General features: G+C 43.0%; 1 protein-coding gene across 6 annotated transcripts in view; it reads left to right on the top strand.

The window, feature by feature from the left end:
- The window catches only part of bcas3 (BCAS3 microtubule associated cell migration factor), a 314,178-nt gene that overhangs the window by 52,684 nt on the left and 236,113 nt on the right, over positions 1-25,381 (top strand). For all 6 annotated transcript variants that reach the window (XR_011687033.1, XM_071471601.1, XM_071471606.1 and 3 more), the window contains exons 14-15: positions 10,553-10,686; positions 15,399-15,732. Coding sequence is in view for 5 of the 6 variants with exons in the window: in XM_071471601.1 (XP_071327702.1) it covers positions 10,553-10,686; positions 15,399-15,732 (468 nt within the window). In the remaining variant the exon portion in view is untranslated. The remainder of the gene's footprint in view (positions 1-10,552; positions 10,687-15,398; positions 15,733-25,381) is intronic.

The raw sequence follows: 25,381 nt of genomic DNA, 5'->3' as shown, positions 1-25,381 counted from the left end.
CTGGTGCTTCAAAACATATCTTCCTGCCTGTACCTCTACCATCAATCAGTCACATAATTTGTGTTTAAACTGGACGCAGGTATACCTCCACAACCTCTTTCATTACCTTTCTCAGTCTGACACAACCCATTACGCTGCCACAGACTCACTACGTCATGTGCAGCCGCCTAAACGTTCTGAATATGGACATTTTGAATACCTCATCAAAGCCAGGAGTAATGGCAGATGAATCAAGACTGAATCTCTCTCCACACGGAACTGTCCCATAAACCATATCCCTGCTTTAGTAACAGGCCGGTCTAATGAATAGCCTGGCCCGCTGAGCCTGACCAGTGAGGCAGCTGTGCCATGAAGGCAGCTCTCCGTGGTGTAATAACTCTGTCTCTCAGTCTCACTGATGTGTGAAAGAAACCGAGCTGTCGCCGAAAAAACCCTGCACACCCACATGTTGAACACGAGGGGAATTCCCGCACACAGGCAGCTTCGCTCGGCCGCACGTTTATAGCCACACGTTTAGCACAGATTGAGTTGTGTCTTCACACCAAGACAGTAATTAGCACTCGCAGTGAGCTCTGATGTGATTTACAACAGCTACGTTTCAGTGTTTTGACTGGGGACAACATGGGCCAACATTCCTCCGACTCAGGCTTTTGTTGTCGGGTAGTCAAGATGATGATGGTAAATCATGACGTCTCAGATTTTAAAGAAGTTGTTGAAGACGTTGCCAAAACTCCGGCTGGTACCTCAGTTGTGTTTTCCTCCCACAACAGAGACATCACCATGTGTGTCCTTGTCTGAGAGGTGATGATATCCATCCACTGACAGTGAGAAACACCTTTCTAAAAACTTCAGTGTAGCTCAAAAAAAGAGTAAAATAAAAGCTGCAAGCAGCGTTGAGCGGGCCCTCACACTGCTGCACACTTGATGCAATCATTATGCATTATGTTCCTGTGCATCAAGTACAGACTATGAAAATGTCACATAAATCAAATCTTCCTGTTTTCAGTAGGTGGCGCTATGACTTCGACCTCACATTAGCACGCAGATGTCTTCAGTGTTTAAGGTTTGGACTAAATTCAACAATGTGTATTTGATTTAGAATAACAGCTCAATGAAAACTCAGTTTTCACAATAAAGTGCCATCGAGGTGTTGAGCATCTTCTGACCAGGTTTGAGGTGGATGAGTTTAAACCTGCTGTCGGGCTATGATTATAACCGATATGGGCACGTAGACAACTTCCGGCCGGGACTCTTATCAAACACATAAAGTTTGGGCCAGTTTGGATGACTTCTGCTGGAGTTACAGCATTTTCCTGTTTCATGGCGAAACATCAAAATCCGCCATGTCACCACAGGCTGGCTGTTCAACGAAAGCTCAAAAGCTTTGCAGTTCAGCATCACAAAGGTCTTCAGATTAGACCGACCAAATATGATGTCGATCTTATCGGTTCTGTAGGAGGAGTTTGGAGTACGATGCAAAAATGGTAAATCTCCAAAGAAATGGTGCCAAAATTGCACAGAAAATTCAAAGTTGCTGACTTCCTGTTGGGTTTAGGTTACGGGTGCGATAGACTGTTTTGTAAGTCTTGGCATGTTACATGTGCCCTCTGAATTCCATACATGTAGGTGACACGGTTGTATATTTGAAATTTTCTAGGGGGGTGTTATCAAGCCCTTTGGCCACACCCATGGAACATGTAAATTTCCACCAGGCCTGACGTGTGAAGCTTCATGAGTGTTGGAGAGTGTTGTTCAAAAAGGTGATTAATTTTAATGGAGAATCACAAAGAACACAACAGTTGGAATAAATAAAGAATTCCTCTGGGATATTTGGTAACGTGGCCACAGCTGAGCTGAGGAATTGGCCCGGGCAGTGACCGTGACTCAGGGCCTCTGGAAAGCTTGTCTCAGAAAGACTCTGCCCAGCTCCCATCATGCCCGGTGCTCGCCAACACAGCGGACACCTCAGCAGTGTGGAGTCATTCACAGCCCACACAGTGCGGTAACACACAGGTCATTTGTAACTTCTTTAAAGTATGTGTGTAGGTGGGTGGCTTGGTGGGGAAGAGGTGAGTTGTTAAGTTTCTTGTTCCCATGAACTGAAGACTGGTTTGTTTGTACTGGCTGAGTCTGTAGATTAGTGACACAGCCAAAAATTCTCAGTTTTATTATCATTTTTTAAAAAATTTTCTTTGCACAAATTAGGCATACAAGTAGCAGCATTCTGGCACCTTTGATTAATAAGTAAATAAATCTGAGCGTTTAAACAGAGAGCGACACACACACACACACACACACACACACACACACACACACACACACACACACACACACACACACACACACAGGCAGGAGAGAAGCCCCTCCCAGGATGGTCACAGGAGCAGAAAGGTCACTGGGCTTTGGGACATTTATCCTCCTGTACTCAAGAAATTTCATGGTTCATCTCAACATATTTTGTTTTGGAGCAAAACGTCAGATTAACCCCTGACTAACATCTGTAGACAAATACATGGGCAACAGTTTATCTTAAGTCCTCCTGCTTAGCTTCTATAAGCAGCATGTAAACATTGAGTAAACCTTTACAACACATGTTATTGTTGTTACATGTGATCACATGTTTGGTTATGTGTTTGGTAGCAACCATCACTCCTTATGTAGACACCAAAAAAAAATACAATGCAAAATCATATAAATTAACTCTCTACAAAACGTTATAATTGTCAACAAATGCCGCACATTAATATGTGTTAATATGTAAAACAGCTTTATAGTGTGTTATAAGCAGTTTATTACGTGTTTGTTTACTTCTTATGAATACAAAATAAGGAGACTTAAAGTAAAGTGTTACTAGTAAATGAAATAACATTTGGCGCGGCACCAGATGCATGGCCGTCACAACTGGCAGACCCTCCAGTCACTCAGTCTGCATGCATGTCCACACAGCCGTTTACATTAGTGTTTGTGACTCATGACTGTGAGTTCATTTGCCAGATGGACCGTGGCACTGTTGGTTTGACAGAGAGCAACAAATTAATGATGTTAGAATAAAGAAATCTCGATGTTGCAACTCAAGAAATCCCACACGTTGTGCAAAAGACTAAATTCTAATTAACTGAATTTACTCATGCGGCTCTAAAAGGAGAGGGTGGTCTCACTCTCTCTTCTCAACACACACACACAGTTTGTTCCAGTTTTTGTTTTTTTCTTTTAAATCAATGGACAATCTGTGCACTGTGAGATCTTACCTAGGACCAGCGGCTGTGAGCGTTTAAAGGGATTCCATTAGTCAACAGAAGTGAACACAACTCTGAGAAGTTTAAAAGAGACCATGCAAATGCAAGGAGCTTACGTCTGCAGCCTCACTGTCTGCCTGTGTGCTCACTAAGGGGATTAAATGCTGACCATTGTCCCAAAATTCTTTATCAGGAGATTGTGGATGGGAGCAATTTGTTTTGGGGATTTTTTAAACATGGCATCAAAAGGAGCCTGGTGTTAAAGTTCTGTCTGAGCTGCTGTGAGAACATGTTTGTCCCACAGACAGAAAACAAAATAGTATATTGGGATTGACTTGGAATTTGGATTAGCAGTGGTAAATTGGGGTTGGCTTTGGTGCAGGTGAAGTAGGAACTGAGGCTTCCTTCACTTTTTTGTGCAGCCTGTTAATCCTGTGCTGTAGCCGCTGGACGGCCTTCTGGCATATGACAGAATGAAAACCTCCCTCTCCTCCTTTAAACAATTCCAGCAGGAAGTGTGCAAATATGTAAATGCTCCATAAAAACAGACTTAAGTAGTGTGTTTTCCACTTAAGGTGATGAAAGAACAAGCCTGGAGCTCTGCCTTGAGAACAGTCACGCTTTGTGAACTTGACCGCTACGGTGCCTGCCCCTTGTGTGTCGGCACGACTTTAAAGCCCAGTGCGTTTTGCCCTGTTAAAAGAGCCGCCGTTCCAACAAATAATATCAAACTAATGGCAGCTTCCCGGCTAGGTTAGCCACACACACCTTTTTTCATATCTATTAATATCTAAGTGCTCACAGGTGGTCTGCCTGTGAAGTGCACAGAAAAACACAACCCTTGGTTTCAGCCCGCTGTACATCAAATGAACCGTAAGCACCTTTCCTTCTTTTTTTCCTCAGTTGTTTTCTCTGTTTTTCTTCGCAGCCCTCACCCTCCCTCCATCTCCCCGTCCCTTCCTGCCTTCCTTCCCTGCCTGTGTCCTTCTCCTCTCTAGAATGAAGTGTGGATGAGATTTAGGGATTCAAGGGGACTTGGAGAAACCTGTACAAACCTTTTTTAGCTTGTGTCATTGTTTCTTTTCGTAATGATAAACACCAAGTTAACCGCTGAAATCAGGGTAATGTGGTAATATTGCGAAAAAGAAGAAAGTCAAAGTAAGAAACACAAACAGTCAGACATTCACACAAGATGTGACCAGACCTTGTTGGAGGAGAGGGCTCTTGACCAAGTTCTCCTGTGCAGTGAGGGATTGTTACCAACATGATAAAAATGAATGACAGGAGACCATCTTGTGATGGGAACACAGCAGCCGTGATGTCCGTCAACATGTCGAGGTTCTGACCCATAAGGACTCAGCATTCATGGATTGGACCACATCCTTCATTTAATGTTTCTGTGGAGATTTAAACTCTATAAACTCTTTATCCTCTGCTATGATTAATATCTTGCTTAATCTGGTCTTCCCCCATGAAAAGTGAAAAAAATTGAAAACTGTTCTGAAGCTCATCTACTCTGACTTCCTGATTGAGAAACCTGGATCAGACCTTGGCCCCACCCTCCACCTGCTGGCTCCAGGTGTCCAGGTGAAAGAGCAGAGAGGATGAAGATGTTAGAGGAGGAAACATCAGAGAGACTCAGCCTCATGTTGGAGCCTCAGTCAGACCCAGACTCAGAGGAGGAGTCTGTTGAGACCAGAATCAGAGACCAGCAGACGGATCAGAACAGTTAGCATAGTTAGCATCTTTTATTTGTTTATGTTGTTTGTTAGCTTGTAACTGGCAGTGGCTGACACAATGTTAGTGGTTGTGCTAATGCTAACTCTGGCTCTCTGCACTGACAAGGTTTCAGGTGTATTTAGCCCCGCCCCCGTCCCCACAGGTTGACAGGATCTGTTCCTTAGGTTCTATGACGTATGAATCCCTGACTGTCTGAATCTGTCATTGGTTCACTGCAGTTCAAGGTGGAAACGCTCAGTCATGGTGTCGACTGATTATTTTACTCATCATCTGTCTTTATTATAGAAAAACATCATGTGGAAGTTAAAAAGGTGAAACACTTGATTTTTCTTTAACCTGAACTCCACACCTTTAAAGTTTGGTGACTGTATCTTGCAGGTTGTGACAGACAGACATATAAACACCTGCTCAAGTATGTGAAACCACTTTTGTGGTAAGTCCAGCTACAGTAAGGTGAAAACAGTCCCACCCCCGCTGCCACGGCTGGTTAAAAAATACCATGGGATCATTGTTATGTTAAAACATGAATATACTGTATAATGTTATCAGATTGAAACCTTTTTGGTATCTGCCTTAAAATATCTTCCTGTTTTTGATCAGAAACCAGGAAGATAATGACACACACCAACTTGTACAGACTCCAGTTTAATACTTAGATAAAAATAAACCCAGTTTGTGTTGATAATCTAAAACAAATATGTAATTAGTCAGACTGCAGCTCTCTGTTATATTAGAGGTGGTTGACTTTGGCTCGGTGGCATCTGACTAACCCTAATGCCTACCCTGCTGCCCAGTGGAAATAAAACTGCTCGTATATTAGTGTGGTGCTGTGGTGGTGAGAGGATTAGTACGGTGCTCTCCTCCTTCCTTCAATTAGCGCAGTAGCCAGTAGCAGATTTTGCAGTGGTTCAGAAAAGAACACATCGACTGTATTACTGTATTTATGAAACCATCAGAATATTTTAGAGTTGGAAGAACAGACTCTTGGCGCTGTGTTGATTCTTTAGGTGGGTAGTAGTTTTTGGGCATGATGTGACAAGTTTTGCACACTTTGATTTATTCCACATTTCTTCCATTTAAGAATGATGGAGAACATTTTCTTTTTAACTTTCCCCAGATCTGAGTGTCAACACAATCCTGTCTCTGAGCTCTGCAGGCAGTTCCTTGATTTTTGCTCTGATGTTTATTGTCATCTGAGAGACCTTATATAGACAGGTTTCCAAATCGTGTCCAATCAAGGTGTGGAGACGTCTCAAAGATGAGCCAGAGAAGAGGGAGGAACCTAAGATAAATTAGTGTCTTAGCAAAGGGTCTGAATACTTATGTTGGTTTTTCCTTTGCAATACATTTGCAAAAATGTTTATGTTCTGGGGCCGGTTGCACAAAACACCTTAAGTCTATTAGTATGTGGTTTTGTATCGCATGATCTTTCCAGTCAGGTGTAGTTGAGGTATTTCATGTCCACAGATCAGCAGAGTGCCACTGGAAACCTTTTAAGTGATTCTGTGCAACAACCTAAGTAAATGCCTCAGCTAAGGCGAAATTAAACCTTAAGTCTCATACTTAAGGAGAAAACTTCAGGTGTTTTGTGCAACCGATACCTGTTTTTCGTCGTTATGGGGTATTGAGTGTAGGTTTTAGCATCAAGCTGCAACATAATAAAATGAGAAAAAGTGAGGGGGTCTGAATACTTTCTGAATGCACTGTACTTCCTGAAGCCACTTTATTGTATATCTCCAACACATGTGTAAGTACATACAGACACACACACACACAGAGTCCTGACCTTACTCCCAAATTGGCAACCCTGAAGACAAAGCCCTGTCTTAGATGGATAGTCTTTCATTTGTGCACTGGGCAAATTTGCTCTGAAGTTTATGCATCCTGGTAACAGTAAAGCTATCTGAATCCCCCGAGTGCTCCATCTTGTAGGCTTTATGTCTTCCACATGGTTATAATTTGAGATTTTCCCGATTTTCAAAGCTTTTTTTGAGCCTAGTGTTGTTAATTAAAAAGTGGACTAGTTTTGTTGTGGCCTTTTGTGTTGCCAAGCAGGGAAATCACCGCCTTCTTTGTTGCTCTCTCCATTTCTTTCTTCGTTTTTCCTCTCTCTCTCTCTTACTCCCTTGTCCCATCTGCCTTTGTCAAGAATAAAGCTAGCCCAACCACTTTGTAAATGAAACATCCTACCACTATTAATGGGATTGAGCAGATGTTTTCTGTTTGGATGGTCAGAGATGGGACAGTAAAGCCTGCAGCGAAACAAAACAAAAAGATTTTTGGACCCCAAAAAAAAGCAAAGGCAGATATTTATGGAAATGATTATATCACTTCCCTCATGTCCCATTCAGACGCATGTCCCGCGCACATGGCAAATTAGAGGTCATCCCTTCCACTTTAGCGCATGTCTAAGTGCGTGTGCCAGTGATTTTGGTACTAAAACATCGTAAATAACACTGTAACCCCTGGGACGAGGTGTTATAAATAGGACGTGTCAAACCCTGCTCTGGCCAGCCTCTGGTTTCCCCGAAACCCTCTCTTTTCACCCGCCGAGCGGCTCAGCTCCTTTTTAATTTGGCCTTCCCGCGGGCTAACCAACTGACGCCTCTCGGCGAGGGCCTCTGTATTTCAACAAGCCCACAAAAGCCCCAGTCCTCGGGCACTCGCACTCACAAAGCGCTCCAGCCTTTCTAAGCTGTTGCTTTTTTGGAGCCCAGACTCTACCATCAGCAGAAGAGAAGCGCCGGCCCAGGCCAGAACACAGAGGCCAAGTCTCATCTGTCAGAAACCCAGGGGCCAGACTCTCCAGCCACTGGGTGGGCGGGGCCCATCCAGAACAGAGAGAGGAGGAAGAAAGAGAGAAAGAAAGAGAGTGTGGGGGAGAGAAGGTCTGAGAGCGAGAGGAAGCTCCCAGATAAACAGGCCGCAGCGCCTCAACTCCTAATCACCCTGTGCTTCCGTTTCCAGACTCTATAATTAGAAGGGCCCCGTCCCTTTTTTCTCTGTATTCCCAGTTGACGCAAATGCTTCTTGTGGCTTGGCACCTCGTTTGGGGCGTGGGTTTTCTAGAGTTTACAGGCCCTGGGCCTTAGCTCTCTGGCTTTCTGGTCTCTCTGATACAGCATGAATAGCTAACCACTGTCTTAATGCACACTTCACTTGGCTTTTTCTTCTGCTTTCCTGCCTCCACCTCTGATAATCTGTGTGACCCCATCGCTCTCCACTCTCCACCTCCTCCAGTCCACCTCTTTATCGTCTTTAAATGTAATTCTTCTTCAGTCTTACACAAGTCTTAAAAAAAAACAAAAACCTTTCAACTCTGAATGAATGTGCAAAATGTTGTAGCACCCTTGGTTTTTTTTTTTCCAGAGAGAGAGAGAGGGAGTGTTTTCCATCTCCCTTGCACGTGTTGCTGAATCCTTTTAATCTCATGCCATTCCAGCCTCCTCTTTTCACATTTGACATGCCACCCAATAAAGCCCGGCCACTAATTAAAACCTACTGCAGCCTCCACATAAAAGATTCCAAGGGGAAAAACTTGGAGGAAAATTACTAATTACTTTAATATCATTTATGTCTGGGAGTCGTCAAAAAAGACAGAGGTTTGGACATTTCTTTTTTTTTCAAGCCTTACACTCAGTATCAGTAATGCCTTTCCAACATTTTGAGTTACTGCCCCATCTACAGATTTCTTTGTTGAAGGCTTCTGGGGAAGGGTTTTTGGGTTGCGCTTGAAACGCAGCGCTGCATTTTTCCTGGCTGAGCCAGTTTAGATCTGGGTTTGTTCTGGTGTGGTTTGTTGAGCATGTTGTTTATGGTGAGGGCCTATACTTTCTGCAGTTTGATGAGCTTCAAATAAAACGGGACCAAATGAATGGGCCTGTCAGTGGGGGTTACACTTGTGCTGAGCTGTGGTTCAGTGTTTCAGTGAATCTCAAATGTGCACACACACACACACACACAAACACACACATAACCATACATGGATGTTTGAGTTCATAGATTCTCTCTTTTACAGACACTTATCATCTTGTCTGTCTTTGAAGAAGCACACGACTGGAGTCCTGCTTTTAACCAGAGCGAGCTCCCATGTGAGGGGAAGGCTGCGTTTTATGACAGCGACAAACGATAGCTGGTTTTATTTTAATGGGCTGGTTTGTTTGTTTTAAAGGCACAGTAATTCTGTCATGCCATCCAGCATGTGTCCTGCACAGTTGGTAGAGTTGGCTGCCTTTGTGTAAGCTGCTGGAGTGAAGTGGGGTTTAAATATTTTGGTTGGCCTGACTTTGTATCGGTTTAGCAGTTTATCAGCACCAACTTCACACTGGCACAGTTTAGAGTTTCTTTGGTCAACTGTGACTGAACTTTTTTGTTTTCTCTGAACACCATTTGTAAGTGATTGTTTGATGATTCACTTCTCAGTGGAGAAGTTGGATTACATACCATCACATTGGTTTGGTAAAGCTAATGAAAATCTAGACAAAAAGCTGGCATTTGAAGACAGACTATATACTGTTTGGGGTATTGTCTTACAATTTGGAGAAGATCTTAGATGAATATTTTACAATTATAGATTTTTTTTATGTTATTTTGCTCCAGCAATTCAATTTTATTAAAGGTCCACATAGTCTAAAGGTAGATGTCCATGTGTTGTGATTATAAAGCAGGTCTAGGTTCTATATTAATACTGTGAAAGTATCAAAGCCTCAGTCCACAGAGAAATGCACACAGCCTGTATTCAGACACTGAGCCTGAAAACCAACCGTCAGGACTTCTGGAACTTTGTGATGTCACAACAAAGCAGTCACTGCCCTCAGCCCTCAACCCCGCCCACCTGGACCCACCATCCAACCTTGCAGGATTTGTGTTCTCTGAATGTTTACCTGAAATTTGCTATATATTTATTAGATCACTTAGAAAACAGTCAGTCAATCAGAGGAGAGGCTTATAGCAGGTTCACCAACCTGTTATAACTACAGCTCCAGAGAGAAGCCTGAGAGAGGCGATATCCCCAAAGTCAAGTCAACTCAACTCTCTGTTATAAATTTGTATTTTACCAAATCCAATTTAAGATGACCCTGATGATGTCATTAGGATCCGATCAAGACAAATGCTTCAACCTTTTATAGTGATTTGAAAACTAATTTTTTAGTTTATTGACTGTGGTTGCTGAAGCTGTTGTCTTGTAGTACTGCTCACCTACTTATTTTGGTTGTTCAGCTTTTTCATTAGAGACACTGCACATTGATGAATCTACCAGAGTTCATCTGTCATTCTGAGCCAGATGTCACACTGTGGTAATAATAAAAACACAGTTACTAAAACAGAAGAATCAGCATGCAGAGGAGGATTAAAAGAGTCTTAGTTTTAATCCAGACAGTATGTACTAAATACTATCAACAAAAACTAAATCATGCATTAAGTACAGAAGCATTAAATGTAAAGTCAAGCAAATAACACATTCATGAGAAAGCACATAAAACACAGTAAAAAGGATCACATGTGCAGTAACAGTTGTGAGCATGATGACCTGGAGTGACTCCCAGTGCTGATGACTGCATGTGTCTGTGCTGTAGGAATGCTGCTGGTGACGGCCGACACTCTGGGCCACGATTTTCACGTCTTCCAGATCCTCACCCACCCATGGGCGTCGTCACAGAGCGCTGTTCACCATCTCTATACCCTGCATCGTGGGGAGACTGAGGCCAAGGTCTGAAACACACTCACACACACACACACACACACACACACACACACACACACACTACAGTCATAAAGTTGAGGTCCCATCAGATTTCCATGGAGGCAATTAATGCTGCAATTTGTGTCATAAAAATCAGTCATAACTGTCAAATCCAATCACACAGGCATGATACACGTACTTTTAGATTCACTGTGACTTACAGTTTTTGGAGATACACTTATCCAATGTCCGCTGCGAATAAATGTCAGTAAATCCACTTAGAAAAAAGTCTCTCCTTGTAACTGCAGAACAGTAATTCAGTTCATCCAGTGATACATAGCACACAGAAATATTAATAGTCAATTCTGCATTGACAGTTTTCCAAACTGTGAACAAATACGGACTAAAAACAGGGGTTGAGTTTTAGGTGGACTACTTCCTGTCAGTCAGATCAGCGACTCTCTTCTCAGCCTGAGTTCATCACCGTCCAATCTACATACACATTTAAAACAGAGACAAGTGGTGGGAGAAATTAGCCATGACAAGTGAAACACTCAACCACAGGTTCACAGAAAAAACATGACACGTGCTGCAGTTTCTTCAGCCTCCCCACTGTTTTCTCCTTCCTGATTTCAGCAGAACATCTTAGAAAATGTGTCGTGTTGTGTGAGATTTGATGCACATCACTCTGTGAAGATCCTGTAGAATCAGTCAGTCAGGATCTCATGAGTTCTACAGTCTATATGAGCTGAATTCAAAGTCTGGAGTGGCCCCCACTTTAGACTAAAATGAGACAACTTCACCCTCCCACACAACCCCCCCCCAAACCTCTGCAACCTACACAACCCACGCAAAACACATAACCAACCCAACCCACGCAACCAATGAAACCATTTTTTCTTGTAAGAACAGAAAGCTTGAAGTAAATGAAACACCAATGAAATTGAAACTGTCAATGTCTGTCAATATGTTCACAGCTGTGACACTCAGAAACTTTGTGGTACGAGTTGGAAGTGCTTAGTCAGCAAAACCACTTCAGGCCTTGTTCGGTTCAGGATTATTGACTGGCACTCACACACACACACACACACACACACACACACACACACACACACACAAACACAAACACACACACACACACACACACACACACACACACACACCGCCTGCCTGTAGTTAATGTATGACTGAACGGCAGGTCCGCTGACCGGCTGCACACTGAGCCTGCTTTGATCAAACCCGTTGTAAACAGTGAATGCTGGCCTTAGCCTAGTGCTTGGGCCAGAGGTTATCACCACACACTCACACACACGCACACACACACACTCTCAGACACACACTAGAGCGTGATAAAGTCTTCAGTGAGGTGGGTGGAGAGACGCCTTATCTGTCTCCAGTGGCCAAACATGCGGCTGGCTGTCAGTGACCTGAGGCCAGGTAAACAGACCTGCAGCTGATAACAGCTGTAAGAGGCTGAGGGAGGACCACAATGTAGACGAGCTTGGGCAAACTGGAGAGCACTAGTCCCAGGGGTTACGAGGATGGCACTCTGTTACTGCTAAACCTTAAGCTGTGATTCCAGTGACGGGGGTTTACAAAGGCCAGGAAACCTGATTTCCCTCACTCGCTTCTCTCCTCGAGAAGCTGATTTCTTGGCCATTTATACAGGAAATGAGTTTCTAATGGGCTTTTTACAAGTACAGAGACCTCAGAGAGAGAGAGGATGGCTGTGGCAGCAGAGAAGGAAAGATCGTTACGTCTTCATATTCAAAATAAATGAATTCAGACTCATTATGTCGATATGTCAACAGCTGACAAGTAGGTTTCCACATTTTTAGAAGTATTTGCAAAATTAATAAAACAGATCCTCCACTCGCTGTCAGTGCGAAAGCTCACAACACAAAAAACATCAGGCAGAAGCATAACTGCAAAAACATGAGCCACAGTTCTAAAGTAAAGGGAGGGAGAGTTAGAAATGTGATTGTTGACCCCTAAACTTGTTCTACATGACCTGAGTTCTCAGAGTGAGCCTGTAAATGTGATTGATGATTTGATTTGATTCAGCATTCTGATTGATTTTCATGTTAAAACATTTAGTTTCAGTGTTAAATTTGAACTTATTTGGAAAAAAATGGCCAGATATAAAAATTTGTATTGGTGAAAAATATCAGCTCTTGGCTGATATTTGTGTGAAGTGAGATGAGATTATATAAACAGGTCGAGGTTCTATGACTTATGTTTGCTCATGTGTCTTCAGTCTTATTCCTCTTCGTCACATTCTGGTCATTCCTTCAGAGCTTCCTCTCAGGTGATCAGAGCCGCCTGATCTCCCAAACTGCTGCCGCTGATTTAAAGAGAGAAAAGTAAAAGTGCGGAGCATTGAATCCGCCCTGACTGTCATCAGATCCTCTGTGCACAGGGACAGGAGGGAGAGTTTTCCAGCCGCTCTGGAATGTGCTGCCTCCATAATGACACATGCATGTGACTGAACGCAGTTACATTCCACCTTTTTAAGATAACATTTGACAACTATTTGATATTTTGATATGTGCACAGTTGTGACATTATGACTATGCAATCAAAGCCACCCTTCAAGTAATAAACCCCCCCCACCCACCCACCCTCCCCCCTCGCCTGATAAAATGGATTTGACACTGAAGTCCCGGCGCCCGTTTACAGTTGGAGCTCTGACAGGTCTATTATGACCAATTTACGAAACACACAAAGTAGCTCTTTCTCATCTCTGAGGCATTTCTAATCAGCCTCAGCAGAGGTCAGGCCTCCTCTTTCACTCATCTTTGTGGACTAAAGTAACTGTCTGGTATGCAGAGGATGCCCCATTAACTGTCATTGCTGGGGGCAATTACCTAGTCTGACCTGGCAAAAGATTAGAAAGGCCTGCAGGTATGGAGCTGTCTCTCTGGCTGGCTGCCCCCCCCCCCCCCCCCCCTCGCTGACTAAAGACTTAGACATTCCTCCTCTTAACTTTCTCCTGGATCGTGTCCTTTCATTTTCCTCCAGTCCCGTCATCCACTTTCTCCAGCTTTTTTTTTTTTAAATGTCGAAAGATGGATGCAGTTTCAGCGCACTATCACCTCATCAGTCTGTCACCTCTCTCCTTTGTCCTTTTTCATTTTCTTTTTCCCACTGTCCTTTGCTTGTGTTGTCTCTCGCAGCCTATCTGTCTGGTTTCCTGCATGTCTAACATGCCCAGGGAGATGCTATCTTCTCAAGTGTCTGCTCCCTGAGTCACTCACTGTTTGAGTTAGGAGGACTAACAAAGGACGCCAGCAGGCTCTTTAGTTTCTTCTGTTTTACCACCAAACAAGCTCGTATCACATCGTCACCTCTGCCAAACGATCCTCTCACTCTGGTCGACTCTGCTCGTGTTCTCAGAATGATGTGTTTATCTGGGCGATAAACACTTCGCCCTGGTCGTGCTAATGTTCCTGGCAGACTGGAGCTTGACGCTGTTTACTCCGGCTGTGCATATTTCTTTATGTTGAGTGGTGGAGAAAATAATCCAGAAAAGATTGGGCCTGTTTTCAACACATCCATCTCTGCACCACCACCACAATACGGTAGAGATGGATGTGTCCCTGAGAGGAAGTGAGCACATAAGTCTGGTAACAAGTGTAGAGCAAGAGGAAACTGTTGTCATCTGTACTGAAAATTAATATTATTATTCAGGAATTACCTGATCGGCTCCATCACTTGTGGTTACCATATTTTTTTATACTGACAGTTAAAATACAAAACAAAACTAATCTCTGTCTGTCACTCAAAAGAAGCCTGTGTTGTTTACAGTTATGCAATCATTCACACAACATTGTGCTCATTAACAGCTGCACTGTCCAACACAAAACTGACAAAATGTTGTACTTATCTAAGTTCATACCGATATTCACTTCAGTTAGATCAAATCTAACAGTTTTACATCACAGCTTTAATTATTAACTTTATAGATGCTGCAGGGACCACGTGTTTCTGTAGGTCAGCCCAGCTGTTAGCGTCTTCCTGGTTCCCTCAACAAAAAGCCAGTGGGATTTTTACATTGGCTTTTGGATTACTGCAGAAAATAAACTCGAAGCAAAGGTTTATTATACTGACACGTTTTGTTCAGCAGGATAAGCTTCACTAATGAAACCACTTTATGTAATTAAAAATAATGTTAATTAAAAAGCTACTTCAGTCTTCGGACCAAAAACCAATTCTAAAAACTTCAGGATCAGGGAAGCAGACTTGCTGAAATGCAACTAATGTCCTGGTTTTAGGACTCGTACCTGCAGCTCTCTGTTGTGTTTGTAGTTTTTTAGTTCCAGGCCTTTTTTTTAAATAGATAACTGATACAGTGCAGCTCATTCTTTTCCCGCCACCGCCTTCCTCCTTGTGGCATGTGTTAAGTTTGCAATCTCTGCAGAGGTGGAGAATTTACCAGAACAAATCATCTGACCTCAGTAAATCTACTGGAATACATAATGAGCCTCCTTTAAATGCATATGCACTGAGGGGAAAAGGTGCAATTCAGAAAATACTTGCAAAAGTGACACAAACTGAGACCTGTCATGGTCTTTTTAATAAATACACCTTAATCAACTGAGGCCAGATGTGCCTGCAAAACTGCTGCACAGGCCACAGTGAATCTGGTCTTGTTTCTCTGGGGGCAGATGATTAATACTAGATCATTTTGATAACCCCCCCCCCACCTCCACCTCTGTACCTGTTCTCTCTCTGTCCAGGTCCAGGACATGTGCTTCAGCCAAGACAGCCGCTGGGTAGCAATCAGCACCCTGCGCGGAACCACCCACGTCTTTCCCATCAACCCCTATGGTGGCGCGCCCTGTGCCCGCACACACATGTCCCCGCGGGTTGTCAACCGGATGTCCCGCTTTCAAAAGAGCGCAGGCCTGGAGGAGATCGAACAGGAGCTGAACAGGGCGGCTGCGTTAGGAGGAGCAGGAGGAGGAGGCATAGGAGGAGGCGGTTGCATTCTGGGCGGAGGAGGAGGCATCGGGGGCCGCTGTAGTCCCATACCAGGCCTGTCCAGCAGCCCCTCGGGGTCTCCACTGCATGGTGAGGAGCGAGGGGGGAGGGGAATGTTGACACGTCCCAGAAAGTGTGATAAATAATCACGAAACAGGCACCGACATTTTCTGATTTATTTATAAAGATAAAAATTTTTACCAACTTATTAGAGGTAAAGAATCAGTGTTAAGCTTTTTTCTTCATGCTGCATTTTAAACTTTAATGAGCTGTATTAATTATTGGTGGTCAGACAGACAGACAGACAGACAGACCGACAAGCCTATTACTGACTTTCTGTTGATTTTATGGGCATTGTACTGCTGGCCATCAACTTGGCCGTCAGCCAGCAGCTATTGGACCAGCTGGGCGGTCTTAACTCAAATTTACACTGAGTGCACGGAACCTGAGTGACCGTGGTTGTAGCTGCGCCTGGTTTTTTATGATGCTCGTTGACATGAATTCACGTGAAGCTGTGATCGTTGCCAAGCAACACACTTCACTCTAACTTACTGACAAATAAATAAGAAAACTGATAGAGCTGTATGCGTTGGCTGGGTAGGTTGGTGTACAGTATTTTAAAAGGCTCCATTTGCATAAAATCTGAGTGCAGTCAGCTCCTGCAGGGCGGGGGACAGCCTCTGCCTTTCCGTCCGATGATGTAGTTGCGTGGAAAGCTCCTCCACGAGCTCAAACAGGGCTCATCTGTCATCATCGTTTTCCCTCCTGGTTGTGTGATCAACATTTTTTCAGTTATTATTTATTTATCGTTTGGTCCAGAAAATGTCAGAAAATAGTGTAAAACGTCCAATGGAACTTTCAGCAGCCTGATGTGATGCATTCAGATAGTTTATTGATATTGATAGATAGTTGTGATCGTGTCCACCTGAGGAACGTGAGTCCGGCTCAGGTTGTGTCGACTCAGCCTCCCAGAGCCGTTTTGTTGGGTATGAGCGGTAAAATCCAACATTACAGGTCGTGTGTGTGTGTGTGTGTGTGTGTGTGTGTGTGTTTGTGTGTGTGTGTGTTTGTGTGTGTGTGTGTGTGTGTGTGTTTCCAGTGACTGGTCATGTCAGTAGCTCTTTTCCAGGGACTCTGATCTCTCTGCCACAACCTTGTCTCCCTTGTTTGTCAAACACCACTGCAGGCAGCTCACACTGTCTGTGTGTCCCTAGCTGACACACATACACACTGATAAACACACACTTTGTGTCAGCTGTACTGCTTGACCCCGGAGGTGTTACTCAGCGTAAAATATCACAGTTCTCATTAATCACAGGTTTCCAGGAACACCCCTGAGCTCTGATAGGTTTACTGCAGCCAGGCCGAGGTCGCTCGAGAGCCTGATAAACACTTCAGAGAATCGAATGACTGGGAATTGATCAGTGGGTACATTTACATAATATAGTTGAATGTATTTTAGAGATTCTTTTATGTGCTTATTGCACAAGGTGGTTTGTGGTTTACTGGAGGGGGAAACCAGATCCTTGACCCTTCAAATTACTATAAGAATTCAGTATGAAGTAACATTTTTAGGACATGGGAGTGTCATGGAAAGTCACTGACTCGTAAAATGAACATCATGGAGGCAGCTCTGCGATATATATTCCACAGAGGATCTATTTTAAGTTTACCTTTGCTTGCCTTTAGACCATTTTCCAAAACCACATTTGGTGCTGCGTAGGTTTGTAGCCAGGGAGAAGAAAGATGTCGACTGTAGTGTTAAAGACACGCTCTCTGATTGGGTTATATTTCCCTGTTGTTCCCCCAGAATCCTCCAAGCTGAGTGTTATTGTGTTGACTGAACTCCTGAGTAGAGTCGGGTTTCTATCAACCCTGATCACGTCATGATCGTCACAGGAGAGTGTCAGCTGTGGAGCACAGGAGAAGTGACTTGTGTTGCTGCCCCTGGTAGAAGGTCATGCTGCTGTCAGTGGTGGATGTGTCGGGTCACAGGCATTTTGTGCATCACTGTCATTGGACGGGGGGGTCCAATGACAGTGATGCACAAAATGCCTGTGACCCGACACATCCACCACCGTCCACTGTAAAACTAATTAGTCACTGTTGCAGTGTGAGATAACACACACCGGGATAGAAAACTTTCCCAGGCTCTGCTCTGTTTTAAGCATCCTGTAGAGTCTTCACATGGGCCTGAATAGGTGACAGAGGATGCTGGGACAGTGGGGGTCAAGTCAGGGTCAAGTCATATTGTTATTTGCCCACCCCAGAACTCACACTGCCCCCCCAGCCCCAAACACACACTCTCTTGAACGATGGCACGCTTACTTCCTCTCTCCTTCCCGTCCTCCTTGTCTAGACCCAAACCCCTCTGTAAACCCCTACACCAAAATACACACACACACACACACACACACACACACAAATTCCTCCACACTGTGAAAAATAGGCCATCAAACATTAAAAGGACATCTGACTTTGGAGAGTCACCGCTCTGATGCGATGAGAGACAGAGAGCGACAGAGACATCAAAGTGGTGCAGGAGGTGAAAGTGAGCGAGCAAAGTAATGAGGTGCAATTGAGAAAAACGAAGGAGAGATAGAACAGGGGGGAATAAAGGAGGCAGTGGAGGGGGGGGGGGGGGGGGGGGGCGACAGACACGGGGAGAGAAAGATAAGTTTGTAGTAGCAGCGCTGAAAGCCGGGGTCTCTGGGAGCGCGGTCGTAAATCACACTTTAGTTTCAAAGGGGAGCATTAGGGCCACCTGTCAACAATTAGTCCTCAGAGTGATACCTCGCAGCGTGTGCGTGCATCTGTGTGTGTCTGTGCGCTCAGAGCAGATCCACTATCTCCAAGACCGATTGTGTTTTTAATGGTAAAAATCAAATATCACAGTCGACTCTTCAGGGGCAAATTGAAGGTTTTCACAGCTCTAATATTTGATAGTGGGTAATAGAGTCCACAGGAAATTGAAGTCAGGTTTCACGCCGCTTTTATCAAGGTGTTAATCCGCACCATACGCACACGGCCTCACTTTCTGATAAAAACAAAGTCCCTGACTGTGTCAACTATGAGGCGCAGCTCATGTGTTGTGTAGCTATAGTGTTACAGCCTTGTGTATTTTGTCTTGTGTGACAATTTTCAAAGTTCAATAAGTTAAACTGACCGTCTCTTGTTCTGTGAAGCGAGACACGTCTGTGCTTGGAGCATGTTTCTGAAAACACCTGCACCTTTGACCAAACACTGCAAACAGTCCTCTGCACAACCAAACACAACGATGTGTCATTTATAGCTGTGGGTCCCAGACCTCTCTAAAGCACGGCCTCTTTATGCTGATTCTCTTCCAAGCAAACAGATAAACATACACATCCTTTTTATTTTGATGCATGAAACATCATATATGAACTGAGATCTGAGGACAGGAAGTGAAACAACAATATAGTTCTGCTTCTTTTAGTCGTCCTCGTCTGTGTTGTGTCTTTCCACTGCTGCCCTAACAGGCATCATTGGTGATGGTTGTGCATCTGAAAAACATGCGTGACAAAAAAGTGTTACCATGACGACCTTGAGCTGTTGTCCTAGCTTTAACCATGGTTTCTAATATGGTGATTCCTGCTGTTTGATACATTTGAAAAAATATTATGAAAATGTAGTTAATGTAAATGATGCCTCTTTTTACATGATGAGAAATTAAAATTATATATATATTATAGAAATATATGAATTATATTTACAATTATATATAAATTTATGAACAGAAGTAAAGAAATTGAAAACATTATTAATACCACATCATTAATTGTAGCAATAAAAATTATTTCATAACACATAATAATTTCACCCAATAGTAAATGATTTGAAAAAATCATATGTGATGTTACATCACAATATGTATCACTTTATTATTATGGCTCTTACGCAAAGAATAACATTATTCTGCATAATTACATTTGTCGTCGTTGCTGTGATGACTGCTATTAACCAATTTAACAAAATAATAAAGAAACAAATCTGCTGTGTGGTCTCAAGGCCAAAAATTGCAATATATGATCATATCACAGGGGAATTTTGTATAATATAATTATTTTATTGTATTTTATGTTTCAGGTAGAAGCGACTCTGCAACAAAACAACAGTTCAAAGTTTTATTTGTCACATGCAATATACAGAAAGCAAAGCAGTGAAATGAAGGTTGGACTCAGCAGCAGGACAGACTGTGCAAAACTGCACAAAAGAAAGTATACATTTTTTTCCCGACATAAAAAATATTGCATATGGCAGGAAACATTGTGATATAAGAATCCTAGCGTTGTCTTTTTCCTGCCCAGTATTAAGATTGGTCTCATTTTTGAATTAGGTAAAGTCATGAAGTTTCCTGTGAAACAGGTCTGAGATGTAAGTTTTCTAATCAGAAAAGCAGATTGAATATCTTCAAAACAAAATCAAAAACAATCATCTGCAAGTGTAATCATTGAATGTGACTGCTTCTTGAAAAGCAAGGACTTTTTAAAATTGCTGTTTTTGTAGTGCGGTCATTTTAATGGTCATGGCGGAAGAGTCTCCTCCACATTATGAACTGAAGAGTTTTATATATTCTAAAGCGCATTTTGTGGGTTTCTCCTCTGGGTGTTTTGTATTCAGTAATAAATTAAACTTGTCAGACAAAACAAGATGGTCCTCACCCTCAACAGCACCAAGAGGCACAGACCACAGCAGGTCATTTACAGTTCACCAGAGGGGTAAGGTCATGTAGGTCTCCTGGTGTCTGTTATTTGGAAGATAAATTGGCTCCAGTGCATCCTGCCACATGTAAATTTAGACATCCACCGCCCCTCCAGCGCTGCTGCTGCCACCACCAGCGTTGATAAAAACTCCATAATTTGCGTCGTTTTTCACCGGATGAAAACACGCTTGAGTCACATTTGCTTTTGTGTTTTGCCTTCCGCCTGTTTTTGCAAGTTGGGTGTGAATTTTGGGCAGCGAGGGCGGTTTTCTAAGGCTGGCAGAGAGCAGCAGGGTGAGGCGAGCTGGGGCCGGGCCACCTAGCCACAACAGCTGCTCTGTGATTGTCGCCAGCAAGGACAGCATTGATTTTTGGGAAGGAACTGTAGAAAAGTACACATCCTCCTCAAAGCTGCCAGCCCAGGCCGCCGGCGCACCTAAAAATAGAAAGCTGCAATTGGCCGTCTTCTTGTCACTGTTAAAATCTGGAATGGCTATTTACATCCCTGTATACAGTACATTTTCTCTCCCCCCCTCCTTCTTTTTTTCCCTCTGTGTGATCAATGTATTGTCATTTGAGGTGATGACCCATAATGTGAACGTCCCACACTGTAAAAATGTGGCTTGTCTGCGGCCCAGCGCATACAAGGCTAGATTAGTGAGTGCAGTTTCTCTGCGCAGGGCAGAGGTTATTGAGGCTATAGCAGGCATATGGCAGCCACCGAGGAGTTTTATTATTCAGATGTTTTTCAGATCCAACTGCACCGCTGTATAATGCAGCAGTGTGCAGTGCAAACAGGTTCGGAGTGCTCCAAAAACAACTTGATCATAATAATCTAAAAACCATCTTTGATTTTTCATTTGACCTGGGTTCATATGTCTTCGCCCTCTAGCGCTGTAGATGGATGTGAAGCTTTTATCTACTGAGTTTTCTACTTTAAGCATTTAATACTGTTAAATTCTCTTTGCTGTGACAGTTAGACGGTTCCCACGCGTCTTGGAAAACCTGGAAAACAGTTAACCAGTTTTCCAGTCATGAAAAAATGAGAGAAAAAGTCAAATGTCCTGGAAAATGTTGTGTTGTCCTGGAAAATTATTTCAACATTCTCCTGTTTTCATGTTGTTCAGGATCATGTTGACATTTTAAATGGCAGACTGGTTTATGGACGACAGTATTTTGAACAGGCTGCTGTTGGTTTGTTTGGCAACGCTGTGAACGCAGCCTGAGGTCACATCACATGCTGCAGGTTGGAGGATTTAAACTGTGAAGAGTCAGTGACATGATCCTTTAAATGTCCATGAGTCTCTGTTGCTGCTGACTGATGTCGTTTTTATCAGGTTTATAAAGAAGGTTTAGAAGAACTTGTTTTAAACTGTTAGCATGTTTGGTTCAGTTGCTTGCTAGCTTCTTTTGCCTAAAGTTTTCAGGGGATTCAACTCTGGCGGAGCAAAGGTTTCAAGTGTATGTTGAGAGTTGATAATAATAATTGTGAAGCCGGGTCAATACAATGAACAGGAGCCAACTGTGTGTTCGTCAAACCAGCTAAATACTTGCTACCGGCTGTTTTCATTCTGCTAGCATCTGTGTTAGCATCACTTCAAACCAAATGCTGCGTTGTTGAGGTGAAACAGACCATAATATGAGAGATGTTTACCTGTTGTAGCGGTAGCTCACTAACCTTGTTAAAGACGTCACTTCCGGTTACTAGTAAAGGGCCTGAAGTGAGAAAAACTGACCAGCAGCAGCAAATAATCTGAGCTAATTCCACCGTGAATCTACATTTAGCTGCAAAGTTCAGTCGAGATTTGCCAGGAGGGAAAAAGTAGGTTAATGATGATAAAAATGATTTTTTACTTCCAGAGCAAAAGTTCTTAAGATACATTTGTCTTAATTTCACAATGCATTATTTTAGTATTTTAAATCAGACTTCCACAGGTAGGAGCATACTGGTGCATGGTGTGATGTCTGTCTGTCACGTGAGCGACATCATCACTGAAGAAGTCCTGGAAAAGTCCTGGAAAATGATCTGAGTGGGAACCTGAGCTGTGACATTCGGCATAACTGTCACATATGGCATTTTTCAACATGCATGGGTGCCTTTTGTGTGTATACACAGCGCGGGTCATACACTTCCCAACCATAAAACATCAACACAGGGCTATTAGTCAGTGCAACAGATTTGTTTCCTCACTGAGCAGAAGCCCTGGTGGTCCGACCGTGGGGGCCATCTGGGCCCTGGCGCTGGTTCAGAGAGAGAGGGGGAGGCAGAAAACAAGGTGTGACGGGAAACTGTTAATTCACTTGTTGATAAAGGGACACTTCCTCTCTGCTATTAGAGGCTGACGGTTTGCTTATTTGGGTTTGGGCTTTTTGTTTTATCTCGCCTCCCTCCTCCCCCGCCGCTCTCCCCCACTTTCGTCAGTCATCGTCCTGTGGTGAAAAACACCAACGCCGCATGGAGGTCGATGCCAAGGAAAAATTACCTCATAACTGCTGGCGTGTGACACGTATGTACACGGCCTGAGCGTGACCCTGTTTTCTGACAGTATAGTTACTGTAAGTTAAACAGTTACAGGCGAGGATGTTGAAACCTCTGCTTCACACAGATACTGGACGGATTTAACGGAGAGACTTAGCATGTTCGTTTCAGAAATCCTGTAAACAGCACGAAGCGGTGAGATGGATGACTTGTCCAGATTTCAGTCATCATGATGAGCTGTCTGCCGCGGATTAGTGTCCAGCCTGAGTCTGAGCTATCCAGCATTCATGAAACCACCACAGGCCCACATGTGCAGCCTGGGTTTTAATTCTGACTCTTTCTTCTTTTCTTCTGTTTTTCTTTTTTGTTTTTACTCCTCTGTCTCATTGTTGTGGCTCTGACCTCCCTACAATCCTCACCTAGGTAACTGAAACAACTGACACACCTCCAACCTCACTTACACACATCAACACACTTCACCACACTGAGTCAGAACATATTAAAAAAAAAAGCTCTGTTGAAGTTCACACAGTTTGAGATAAAAGCACCACAACACCACACAGAGCAAACTCAAACTTTTTCACTTCAAAGACTCTGAACTGACACAGATTAGATCATAGACACTCATCTGATGAGAATTCTGCTTTTATTACACACTGTTTGAAACCAGTGAGCGAAATGGTCACACTCTCTGCCATTGTGTTACTCATGGATGAAAATATATGATTCCTCTTTTTGCTGGGAACCTCCAGGAACCCCCTCAGCGACCCCTGGGGATCCCCCACTTTGAGAACCACTGATATAGAGGATATTGTAGGATAGGGTTTGCTCGTTTAGTTTAGTTTTTATTAACTTCAGTATTAGTTTCAGGTTTTTTTGGTTATATAGGGGATTTGTCAGGGTGAGATTGTTTAATAAAGACAAAAACATCAAACCATTTCATTTAGATGAATCACCTCAGATTTAACTCATCAGTGTCCAGCTGCAGCTCTGTGGCTCGTCACTGCTGTTCATTAACAATAAAATACTTGACACAGTATTTTATTGTTAATGAACACAGTGAATGTTTTAAAGGTCACATGTACCGGTCGTACCCTGAGAGCCAATCAGGTGGAAGATACTGCTCCGTCTGACACAGCTAAAAAACTAGAGACATTTTCTCTGTGACTTTAGTTTATTTAGTTTTGCAAACACAGTTTCAGTTCAGTTTTTTTATTCTTTATAAATCCTCGTTTTTATTTTCATTCCAGTTGATGAAAATGTTTTTTTCACATCTAGATTTCATTATTTAGTTAGTTTTAGTTAATGATAATAAGTTTGACCTGTATACACACAGGAACACGTGTACACACTGACACATGTAGCTCAGACATATTGTTGTGCTTCTCAACAGATAAACAGGAAACGTCAAAGAATTAGGGAAACGTGACAGAATATTAATGGGCACTAAATTCATCACTGAACTATGAACATATTCTTAGTAAAGAGTCGATAGTCTCAGCTCAGCTGGAATAAAAACATGAGTGAGAATCATTCATGAAGCAGAGACAGCAGGTCATGTAATCCTGCATTAAAGTCCTGTGTTTTAGTTCCACAGTCGTCCTCCGTGTGGTGCTGTGTGGTCAGGATTCCCAGCAGTGTGCAGAGGGAGGAGCAGAGCGGCCGGTCCAAACTCCTCAGAGACACACACACACACACACACACACACACACACACACAGAGGAAAGGACTTGTAAAGCTTGAGTTGTGCAAAGGTTTTGCCTTGATACAAATCTAACAACAGAGAAAGAGCGGGGTAATTTCTCCAGCTTTTTTTTTTATTTTTTTATGAATGGTCACTTCCTCCAGCTAAAACAACTTACAGCCCTCGTTTGGAGTTAGTTTTTTTTTTTTTTTTTTTTAAAGAGGCAGTTTGAAAAGTTTTCTGTTGAATGCAGAGACCTCTTTTCGTTGTGGTTAGAAGATAGTGGAGGAAGTGAAAATACATTAAGATATTTTACATTTTTTAAACAATAAAAAAAGACAATAGTTTTTTTTGTTGTTTGTTTGTTTGTTTGTTTTTTGTACCCTTAGCAGTAATTGTTCTCATAATTCATGCACATTATTGGACACAGAATCCAGCTTCATATTTATATCCTGCTCTAATTTCACCTCACAGTTACTTGTCAGCAGGAAATAGGAAATAGCTTCTAAAAGGAGCAGCTGTTCTTTTAAAAGCATTTTTCCCTCAACCTGCCATATAGTCCAGAGGATTAGGGTCTGTACATTACTCAGGACGGCTGATTTAACAGGCGTGTGCCATCAAAGGTAAGCTAGCGTTGGCGGCCTGTGTTTGTTGCAGGCTCCGTCGGTAGGCTTCTCCCTGTGGTCGGCAGCGGAGCCAGATCCCAGCCCGGCTCGGCTCGAGTCAGTAAATGGAGAGCTCAGCGCAAAAACCACACTGCAATCGAACAAGCTGTTTACCCTGAAAATTAGCCTTCCCCTGTACTTTTAGGGCTTTTAAAGCAACCAAAAATACACAGTGCAAGGAAATATGT

The sequence above is a fragment of the Trachinotus anak genome, unplaced genomic scaffold (assembly GCF_046630095.1).
Source record: "Trachinotus anak isolate AG129_WGS33_773 ecotype Australia unplaced genomic scaffold, CSIRO_AGI_Tana_v1 ptg000034l, whole genome shotgun sequence".
Lineage (NCBI taxonomy): Eukaryota > Metazoa > Chordata > Actinopteri > Carangiformes > Carangidae > Trachinotus > Trachinotus anak.
This window is presented reverse-complemented; position numbering and strand designations above follow the sequence as displayed.